This window comes from Pinus tabuliformis, chromosome 5_1 (assembly GCF_031772625.1).
Source record: "Pinus tabuliformis cultivar Carrire ecotype Pingquan chromosome 5_1, CPIR1, whole genome shotgun sequence".
Taxonomy (NCBI): Eukaryota; Viridiplantae; Streptophyta; class Pinopsida; order Pinales; family Pinaceae; genus Pinus; species Pinus tabuliformis.
Window position 1 is genome coordinate 132,681,441 of NC_142305.1, and position 11,812 is coordinate 132,693,252.

Sequence of the window (11,812 nt, forward strand, 5' to 3'; positions counted from 1 at the left end):
GACCTGAGGGTACTTCTTCCATGCAGAAATTTCCCACATGATTTCATCCGACACTGCCCAGATCTCATCCCTTGGGTTCTCCCGGGGCGGAGGAACGAACTCCTCTGGCACAATGCTACTTCCTATCTCGGTGGGCAGGGTTCTTTTCCAATCGGCTCTCTCTCGACCATGGCTTTGAACAACAGTTCCAGAATGCTGATATGCTGGACCTTTTGTTTTTTCGTCACCCACAATCGCTGGTGTGGCTTTAGATGGCAGCAGGAGGCAGGAGAACCATGCTCTTCCATTGTTCTGACTTCTGCTTCTTGCAGTACTCACAAACGATACAAGTCACCTTATCACACCTCCTTGTTCTGTTGTCATTTGGTGACAACTTCCGTTGCACCTCGAACAATTCTAGCCACCAACTCCTCTTGACCTTTGACGCAATTCTCAACTCATCAATTTCTTGGTCAAGCAAACCACCGCTCATGGATTGGATTCAAATGCAACCTGGAAGTAGGCAACATGACATACCATTTTCATATCCAGTGATTTGCATTCCAAAACAGAACTGCTTACTCCTTTAACAAACATTTTTATATGAGAAGAACCTTCATTAGTGCCACTTGTTTAAATTCTGGTATCTAAGACTACGAAAGGGAGATTCCACGCAACACTCCCCAAAGGACTCGACTCAGAGGCATCACGAGAAACAACTTTTCCTCGCCCATAACTCAACATCACGAGGAATGACTTTTCGTCGCCCATAACTCGAACTAGCAATAACCCAATGTTACTGCAAAACTATTTTTCTATTCTCATGTCAGACTTACTTACCCTTCGCTATTCAACACTAAATTCTGAAGTGCAGATCTTTGCTGACTTTTCCTTGTCTTTTGTTGATATCTCTAGCAGGGCGTTTTAGTCCAGGGTGCACGCCTCCACCATGACCTCAAAATCTAATTTAAACTTTCAAAATTTAATTTAAACTTCCAAAAAATATTCCCAGGCCTTGGCAAAGGCTTAAGACTTCATTTTCTTCTTGCTCCTCATCGAACCATCACTCAATAGACACTATTGGTTTGTGCAACGAGCTATTGTTTCAACCAGCACCACTACTTCGTCGATGGGAACATTTCGAACAGCTAGCCAGGGTCCTTGCCAACCAGAGCTCCAATACCACTTGTTAGGGTTCAAGAGAAATAAATATAACAATAAAGAAACACACATTCAAACCATATACACCATGATTATCTAGAAAACCCCAATTGGGAAAAAAACCAACCAACAATAGATCTATTATTGTCTTTGGCTAAAACACAACCAAGCTGGCCAACAACCTAAGCTTTGACTCTCAACCATGGCTTCCTACAATAAAGAGTACACAAGCCTTTTAAGGACTTCAACTACATGTAATATCATGAGTCACCAATACTAGGTGTCCAAAACCACAACTGCTAACCATAACAGTTGACATATCCTAACTCCACCATAGGGTCAAGTTTATCTAACAAGATAAATCTAACCAGATAAAGATTTGTCGTTGCAAACAACTTTATTGAGCGGAGAGGATACCAACGAATGAGTGACTGAAGATATGTGCCGTTGATAGAGCACAAGATATCCTTACACAGGAATAGGGCAACAGGTTCCACTTTAAGTCTTGAGAGCTGTTTCATACAGATAGACTCCAACTATTCTCAATCTCCATCTGAATCTGCTCACGATGCTTTCCGTTTCAAAGATTTCACTTCCTGTTATTCCTCATCCGCCTCCTCATCATTCCCCAAATAGCAACAACAATAAGCATAACGCCAATATCATTTTCCCTGTCAAAAGATTCTCTTCCCCTGGCACAGCACACTCCTCTTACAATTCCTATGGCAATGCAGAGAAGCGCATTAGAAGATTGTGTTACACCAACAGGCTTCCAGAGGCGGTGGAGACCTTCAACCATATCCTTCTTTCAGCTGAATCCATTCCGTCTCTCACGACGTGCGCCATTTTGTTGAGTAACCTAGCCCGAGGGAATCGACATGAGCTAGCATTCTCTGTTTACAGAGTTATGATTGAAGCAGGTATTGTTCCAGATGTCACAATTTTGAATATTGTTATCAATTGCCACTGCCAAACAGGTAGCATGGATTATGCATTCAAAGTGTTTAATGAAATGGAAGCAAATGGGTATGTTCCAGATGTCTTTACCTTCAACACCCTCATGAAAGGGTTTTGCAGGGAGGGCAGAATAGAGGAGGCTGTCAACCTTTTCAATCAAATAGTAGGCAAAGAACAAGTTACTAATGTTGTTACGTATAATACCCTAATAGATGGCCTCTGCAAGACAGGGAAAACCCACGAGGCATTCGGTTTGTTGGCTGTTATGCTGCAGAAAGGTCATGAGCCTAACACAATCACACTGAGCACTCTTATGGATGGACTATGCAAAGAAGGTAAGCTTCAAGAGGCCAAGAGACTACTGTATGAGATGCTACAAAATGGTTATAATCCCAATGTCATTACATACAATACTCTGATCGATGGTCTTTGCAAGGAAGGCAAGTTGGAGGAAGCTAGAAAGCTCTTCTACGAAATGCCCAACAGAAACATATGTCCTGATGTTGTCACATTCAATGTGTTTATTGATAGTCTCTGCAAGGAAGGGCGGTTGCATGATGCCACCATGATGCTAAACGAGATGCTGAACAAGGGCTACACTCCAAATGTGATCACATGCAATGCATTTATTCATGTTTTCTTCAAAGAAGGCAAACTTCAACAAGCTATTGCGCTATTAGATGTTATGGTGCAAATGGGCCATCAACCTGATGGAATCGCATACAGTCCACTCATAAATAGGTTTTGCAAGGTGGGTAATGTAGAGAAGGCGAAGGAGCTCCTTCAATGCATGTTGAAGAAAGGTTGCAGCGCTGACGTAGTTATCTATACTGCATTTATAGATGGATTCTGCAAGGAAGGACAATTGCAAGAGGCCACCAAAATGTTTCATGAAATGTTGGATAATGGGTGTACTCCCAATGTGATCACGTACAATGTTTTTATTGATGGTCTCTGCAAAGAAGGCAAGCTTCAACAAGCTCTTGGGCTGTTAGATGTTATGGTGCAAACAGGCCATCAACCTGATGAAATAACATACACTACACTGATAAATCGATTTTGCAAGGTGGGTAATCTGGAGAAGGCCAGGGAGCTCCTCCGGAACATGTTGGAGAAAGGTTACAGGGCTGATGTGGTTATCTATAATGCATTAATAGATAAATTCTGCAAGGACGGACAATTGCAAGAGGCCACCGAAATGCTTCATGAGATGTTGGATAAGGGGTATACCCCCAATGTGATCACATACAATGCTTTTATTGATGGTCTCTGCAAAAAAGGCAAGCTTCAACAAGCTCTCGGGCTGTTAGATGTTATGATGCAAATAGGCCACCAGCCTAATGAAATCACATACAATATGCTTATAAATGGGTTTTGCAAGACGGGTAATGTGGAGAAGGCCAGAGAGCTTCTTCCAGACATGTTGGAGAAAGGTTGCAGGCCTGGCCCAGTCACCTATACTGTAATAATAGATGGACTCTGCAAGGAAGGACAGTTGCAAGAGGCCACCAAAATGCTTAATGAGATGTTGGATAAGGGGTATACTCCCGATGTGATCACATACAATGCTTTTATTCATGGCCTCTGCAAAGAAGGCAAGCAAGAACAAGCTCACGGACTGTTAGATGTTATGGTGCAAATAGGCCTTGAGCCTAACGAAATTACATACAATACACTTATAAATGGGTTTTGCAAAGTGGGTAACATGGAGAAGGCCAGGGAACTCTTTCAAGACATGTTGAAGAAAGGTTGCGAGCCTAACGTAGTTACCTATAATACATTAATAGATGGGTTCTGCAAGCTTCGCAAAATAGAGGCAGCTCAACTGATCTTCCATGAGATTCCAAAGCAGGGTCTAAGCCCTGATGTTGTTACATACAACACATTGATAGGTGGACTCTGTCATGCTAGTAAATTTAGGGAGGCAATAAAATTATTTCAACAGATGAATGATAGCGGTCATGTCCCTAATAGTATTACATATACCACCCTCATGGATGGATTATGCAAGGAAAGTATTCCCAAAGAGGCTAAGAAACTATTCCATAAGATCTTAAAAAAGGTTTGACACTGACCATGTGATATATTCAGCAGTAAATAATGGCCTCTGTAACGAAAGTACAGTTCCAGGAGGCAGAAAGGTGCTCTGAGAAATGACAGAAGGGTTGCCATTCTAATCTCGTTATATTTCAGAGCCGTTATTACAAGGTGCTCCAAAGAATGTTGCAAGGGGTCACAACCTCATTACAATCACATTTACTTTTTTTATAGACACTTCCATTGATGGTAATTTCCCGAACTCTAGTGAGCTTATTCTGAATTGTTGATTAATCATTGTTAGGAATTCAAAATAGGTGACATTTCCTGTCACATAATGTGGAAATCCATTCAAAACTCAAGCAATGTAGCCAAGTATAAACTCTGCTATGGCAGCACTTTCATATTGATTATTGATGGCTTTTTGCACTGTAGAAAGTGAAGGGTGTTTCGAACGAAGGCGGGCTAAGGCTTTATCCGTCCATTTCCTGGAGAATGCCGTACCTGGAAAGTACTTGTGTAGATGCGTTTACCGTGGAGGAAACTACGTCAACCATTGGGTAGTTGCATAGGGTGCATGCCCTGTGCAGCACTGCAAAACCTTTATGATGTTAGTATTTTCTATAATTTATCTTCAGCAAGTAGAAAATATTTGTTATTACAACGGAAGTGGAAATGCATAAATTAATTAATAAATACATAGGCTGGACAAGCAAGGAAAAGATGAGGCATCATCATTAATTATGTATTTAGGGCACATGGTTCATTGAATTTTTGGCCCTAGAGTATTATTATAATTAGCATTCTTAAGTGAGCACTGAGGAATGCCATAGCAGGAAAATAGACTGTTTTTATATCCAGGACTACCTTTATTCTCTCAACAATCTTATCTTAATGTGCAGTTTTTCACCGCCTCGTATTTTATGTACATTTGTGCAATGCCAAATTCTGTATTGTATTTACAATGATTAATTCCATTTTGGAATTTTATTTCACTTCGTGCTTCTATCAAATGTATTCTAAATTACTGATATCATGAGATACTAAAATATTTGATATTTTGTGTTTTAACATACCAAATTATGTACACTGTATGTACAGTTCTTCATTCTATCTGGGTTTCGATTTCATTTTGTATTTATATCATGTTAGGTTTACAAATTTACATATGGAATAAACAAAATTATTCTTCTTTGTTACTGATTTCAACAAATAATAAAATATTTGGTATTTTATGTTCCTATGTCTTGGAATCTGGTGTTAGATGTGTGTTTGAGTGTTTTTTTCCACAAAGAAAAAAAATTATATTTCATATCGAAATATACATTTTGCGGTCCCAAGGGACTGGTTCAATAAAGCTTTAAAGCTTTATTAATAAATAAACTGTAAAAACTGAAAACAAAGTTCTGCAACATTTTACCTCGGTTCATTTGTTCTATCATAAAAGACTGAATTTTTGGAAAACTTATAAGTGGAATATTATTTTATTGATTTCTGGATCACCCCATAATTCATATTGACGAAATAATACCGCTGGAAATTGTAATGCCTCTTTACAAAGTTTGTCTGCTTGCTGGTTCAACTCTCGGTATATGTGAGTATAAGATATCCATTGACTCCATTCAGACAGCCCCATTTCTGTAGAGATCTCCCTGAGAAGAATATGAGAAGAATATGCTTTATGTTTGGAACATTAATCCCTGCATTATTATTTTCCCAGTCAATGACGAGCTTCGAATCTTCAGCTTTGCTCAAACCAAAATGTCTAGCAGTGTCCAAAAGGACCCATAAACTTATAAATTCAGCTTTACTGTTTGAACCACGTCCAGGAGCATACCGGAGAAGATAATGATGATGTTGGTTGATATAAATAACTCTTCCTACACCACATCTCAGTGCTGGCTGGCACCATCGAAGAGGCCCCAAGGAATCTCTCTATCCAGATTTGGCATTACCAGCACATAAAATTTCTCTCTTTTCTCTCTTTGTATCGATGTAGAAAGGAATCTCTCTATCTAGATCTGGCATTACCAGCACATAAAATTTCTCTCTTTGTATCGATGTAGAATTCTTTTGTTATTTTTTTAAAGGTTTATATTGTTTTTTGATCTCTCTATTTAGATCTGGCATTACCAGCACATAAAATTTCTTTCTCTTTGTATTGATGTAGAATTTTTTTGTTAATTTTTTTTAGGTTTATATTGTTTTTTGCTCATAGATAACTGCATTTCATTATTTACATATTTAATTCACTCCACAATATCATAACATCATTAACAATATATGCAATTATATAAAAAGAATAATATCATCATCATCAATGTAGCAGAAAATAAAAGAACAATAGAAAAAAAATATTTGCACATAGAGACACTAGGATTGGTCGGAGACCAGGGCAAAACTCCACAGGGGGAAACCCTTTCAAATTCTTCTTCTTATTAGATTGTCATTGAATGTTTCAACAAAGAGAGAGTACAATGATCAATTTCTTTATTCACAAGACTATCCAACGAAACCAATCAAACAATATCCCCAAAATGAACCCAATACTAATACTAATCAAAATCATGATTCAGAAGCTTGCAGTCACCTATCAATTTTTGTGGTCAATTGTCGAAATCTACGGTCAACTGTCAAATGCAACCCTAGTTTCCAATTGCACAGAGAGAGATATGCGTGCAACTGAAACATTCCAGCCGCATGCAGAAGCTTGTGTGCATGCGGTTGCAGTGGAAAGTATCCAATGTCAACCAAAAACCCTAATCCGTATGTGCGAGCTTAGGCCCTGCGATTTCAGACTTTTGCAAATGAATTTCCCAGCAAACCAATTTCAGACCTGTGCGAGCCAAACCAAAGAAAGAAGAATGATTGATGACCTTCAAATAAGGGTCATTTGACTCGTATTTATAGCCATCCAAGAGTGTCCAATTTCCTTTTGGGTCAACCTGTCATTTTTTTGCACATGGGTTTCCATATTAAAATATATTTTTCCTTAATCAAATTAAATTCTGCCAAGGACTAGTAAGGGTCTTTCTTCCATCAGGAAGTTGGTCCAAAGGAGAAAATTTGTCTTTGAGCTGCCAAAATTAACATCTTTACCCATCTTCTCTATGATTCCGCTTGTGATCTCAGGAGGAATGTGTTTATTGTGGAAGGTAACCTGATTATGAGCCCACCAAATGTTGTGCACAAAAATAGCAGGGAGTGCCTTTAAGCTTTGAACATAATCGTTCTGTTTCCATTCCCTAGTTCAATCTTCAAGGGATAGATTATTCCAGCCCGCTGAAGAAGTATTAAATACCCAGGCTAGTGAGTTCCATGTTCTTTGTGTATATGGGTGAGATATAACTATCCATTGTGTATATGGGTGAGATATAAATATTGACAAGACACTGTTGGATCTGATCCATTATACTATGTTTTTATCCGATTTTTTTGTGCCAGCAAGTGTGACTCATCATCAAGACACTTGTTGACTCGAAATATGACACAAAAATATAATGCGATAGATCTGGAAGTATCTTATTACTCATCTCATAAAAACCTAAACTCTGAAAAAATATAAATACGTGAGAAAGAGTTTCACATTCAGTTTTGCTGAGAACACAACCGTGAGGACCAGACCACCCTCCTTTAGAAAGAATGTCCCACATGAACAATTTCTTGCTCAGGGCTAACCAAATAGTCAATTTGAATTTAAGTGGACAATAATGTTTTCAAATGAAGAAGCACCACCATTTCTGGGTACAAGATTATTATCAAAATAAGCTTTATAATCCAGATTTGCGGTGTATTCAGCGGAGGATGGGTTTTTGACCAGATCAACCGGTCTGGATCGTCATGTACAAGACGGATAAGGGAAGAAACCAACAATCTGATATACACACTCCATTCTGAAGTCTCTGGTTGCGGGAGAGATAGATTAATTATGGAATTTGGTTAGAAGTTTTTAATTATTTCTCTATATTTTGGGGTAAGAGTTAAGATGGGTTCTTTTGGGTTAGTTTGCTTTTTCTAATTTAAGTTTTTGGAAAAACATAAAGAAACTTTTTTGTTTTATGTAAAAAGTTTCCTATGTAACTGCTTTAAAAATTGTGGATGGATTTAGAAAAAATTTGACAGGTTTTATTTATCCATGTAAACTTATAGAGACAACATGAAAAACATAAATGATAAAACAAATGGAAAGTGGGTTGAATGGTTAGATAATGTATGCCTGTTGTAAATCTCCCTTGAATAAACCCTGTGATATTTCCCTCACAAAAAAGGTTTTACTAAGTAGAACACTCTGTCAATCTTTACATTTGATTATTCTGTTATCTTGTTTATTTGCCATTATTATTTTTGTAAATTATACTTGGGCAACTCAACTCAATAATTTCCAAGCCCAGTTTCCCAAGCAACGTCAAAAGGAGATTTGGCATCGGCTGAGACGTAGGTCCCTGCTTTATGTGGAAGTCTAATGCAATTCTGAGAAATGCTGTAAAATCCACCCGCACCTGGCCAAGAGTCGACTCCGATACAAATGGATCGTCCATTCCCAATCCTCCAAACAACTCAGCTTCCGACAGAAGGGAAAGCTTTTGTAAGAGCCTTCTATATACAATCGAAGCGTTCTCAAAGGATTTGTTTGGATCCCTGTACCAGTCTAAAACAGAATTGTTGCCTAAATACTTCGACTATTAGATGGGTGTTTACATATGCCCATGCTTGATTTCACTTTATCTTTAGTCGGTTGGTTTAAAAATTGTGTGGTGTGCCTTAGCAATATATAGTTGATAATTTTGAGAGGATTAGGGGAGGGGGACCAGTAGCGTGGTACCCTTAAGAGTGGTTGTTAGTTGGGCACTTAGATTTCCCAGTCAACTGTACCGCCGTGGATGAGGGGGATGCCACCAATTTAGGGAATGCACGCTGGTAATTGGAGGGGTATAAAAGGTGGTGATTTGGCACACATCCGAGTGTATTTGTTTAGGCCAGTCATTACTTTGATGTTTTGGAGTGTGCATCGCTATTTGTTCCCCTGGCAGTGGGAATGTATATCACTTGCATATCACAGGGTTATTTTTATGTTGGATTATATGGTTAAGAATATGTATATTTTTTAAAAGTTTATATCTTCAAATTCAAAGAGATAAAGTATGTATATTTCTGTAGATTTAAATAGTGAAATTGCTGTATGAAAAAGTTTTTTTTTATTTCACAAACAAAAAAGATTCTATACTGATTTGGTGTGTGGCTTGGCAGTCAAATTGATGTGTAAAAGAAATTTTTTGTGTCACAAACCAGAAAACTAATGCACTAATTTTGTGTCTGACTTGATTATAACCTTAAAATTAAATTATTATTTATTATTATAAATAAAATTTTAAATTATTATTTATTATTACAAATAAAACTTTATACGGGAACAGTCAACCCCCGTTTAACCTCCGTTTAGGCTACCTGCATGCTCTGGTTTTATTAGCGAGTTATTGCTTGCTAGTTTTCCTGCTCTGGTTTTATTCTGCATAGTGTGAATCATATAGAGAAGGGTTTAAACTTTAGGGTGAGATTGGCCTTTTGACCTCTGGGGGAGTAGTGCTGATTTTGATGCCGGAATGCGGTGAAATAGCACTGATTAGTATGCCTCAAGCGTTTTCTTGGGGTGTTTCTGTAATTGCCTTTCTTGGGTTATTATCTGTCTTAGTGGGCGCTTCACAGTGGTTTGGAATCTTAATGGCAACCTCAATGACCTTGTCTATGGCTGCCAGGGCATTTCGGAGGTAGAGATGCCTATTGATCCCTTCTTTGCAAATTTCAAACCCCTTTCTGTATTGCAGTCTGAGGTTTGTATCGTGGGTTGCTACAGGCTGTTAGCTAATACGTGCTGGTAGTTGGTGGGGCATTAAAAGGTGACGACTCAGAGGGAATTTAGTTAGGCCAGTCATTGCCTTGGTTGCCTTTGCTGTTTTCGAGTGTGCACCGCTGGGAACGTGCATCTGCACCTATTAACTCTGGTTATTTCTAATTTGGATTACATTGTTAACCATATGTGGTTCAAATTTAAAGGGGTAGATTATGTAAATTTTTTAAAATTTAATTTAATGGTCAAATAGTTAAATGGAAGAGGGTTTTTTTTAAAAACAAAGGTTTTTATATACCAATTTCGATGTTGACAAAAAAATTCTTTATCCCACAAACAAGAGTTCTGGTACACCAATAGGGCCCTGTAATAAAACTGTCCACCCTTTTTAGTTTGCATGCATACTTTGGTGTTGTTAGTGAGTTATTGTTTGCTTGTTTTTCCGGGTCTGGTTTTGTTCTGCAGTGTGAATCGCCGAGAAGGGTTTTAACTTTTTAGATTATTATTTATTATTAGAAATAAAGCCTTGTACTAAAACAGTCAAATCTTTTTACTCTGCATGCATCTTCTGGTTTTGTTAGTGAGTTATTGTTTGCTTGTTTGTCCTGCTCTGGTTTTGTTCTGCACAGTGTGAATCGTGGATAAGGGTTTAGGGTGATAGTCTGCATGCATACGCTGGTTTTGTTAGTGAGTTATTATTTGCTTGTTTTTCGTGCTCTGTTTTTGTTGTGCACAGTGTGAATCGTGAAGAAGGATTCGGGCATGAGTGGCCTTTTCACCACCAGGAATAGTGCTGATTTTGATCCTGGCATGCGTTGAAATAGCACTGATGAGGTGCCCTTCAGCTTTGTTTTTATGGGGCATTTCTTAACTGTCTAAGTGGGCACTTCGCAGTGGTTTGAAACCATAATGGCAACCTCAATGAGGCTGTCCATGGCTGCCAGGGCATTTCCGAGGTAGACATGCCCATTGATCCCAACGTTTGCAAATTTCAAAACCCTCGTCTATTGCAGTCTGAGGTTTATATCATGGGTTGCTATAGACTTTTGTGTAAATGGAATGCGTGGAGGCCACTATGGTCTGTGAACTCACCGAGTGCATTTGTGCAATGATTCGCTGTTTTGTATTTGTCCAATGAATGATTCGCTTATTTGTGCGTGACAAGGGTTGACGCTGCAAGATGGGTTCGCCAAAATTCATGTAATCTGAGCGAGCAATAACGGAGAAATGCTAGAAGAAACCTGAGACGGAGAAGAGATAGTAAGAATCATCAACCTTGCTGCAGAAAAGTGCTCCAGAACCAGGGTCTACTCAAACCAGTACTTAGAAGACCTTTGAAATGCTCACCAGAGGATCATCAACCACTGCATATGGCTCGACGACGCCTCAAAGACATGTTGACCTTTCAGCACTAATTTTAATATCAGGTTTGATGCATAATGGGCATAATAGAGGAAACAAGAAGAAATCTGTAAATAGTTATTGTTGTATGTTTTTTTATTGCTAGAATTTACTTGGTCATATAGTGAAATTGTAGTTTTTTACGTTATTTAAAATGCATAAAGATATTCAACACTCACAAAACTTTTTAACTATTTTAAGTATTTATACACTCATTCAAATTGTTAAATAAAATTGATAAGAAAATATATTAAAAAAAGCAAATCATTATAAAATATTTAAACTATTCTGTAAGGTTCTAGTGAATATTCATTTTTATGAGAGTAATGAAGTAGTATCTATTTTCATAAAAGTAGGTAAGCATAATGAAAAGAAAGATTCGTCTTTAAATTTTTAAGTATCACTGTGATTATTGTATAAACACAAAGATAT

General features: G+C 38.0%; 1 protein-coding gene across 1 annotated transcript; it reads left to right on the top strand.

Annotated features, from left to right (window-relative positions):
• Window positions 1-1,555: 1,555 nt before the first annotated feature.
• Window positions 1,556-4,699, top strand: LOC149163783 (uncharacterized). Its single transcript, XM_089431858.1, has 2 exons — window positions 1,556-4,383; window positions 4,570-4,699. Exon 1 carries the CDS (start codon window positions 1,709-1,711, stop codon window positions 4,163-4,165), a length of 2,457 nt encoding a protein of 818 aa, XP_089287984.1. The 5' UTR covers window positions 1,556-1,708; the 3' UTR covers window positions 4,166-4,383; window positions 4,570-4,699.
• Window positions 4,700-11,812: the final 7,113 nt, after the last annotated feature.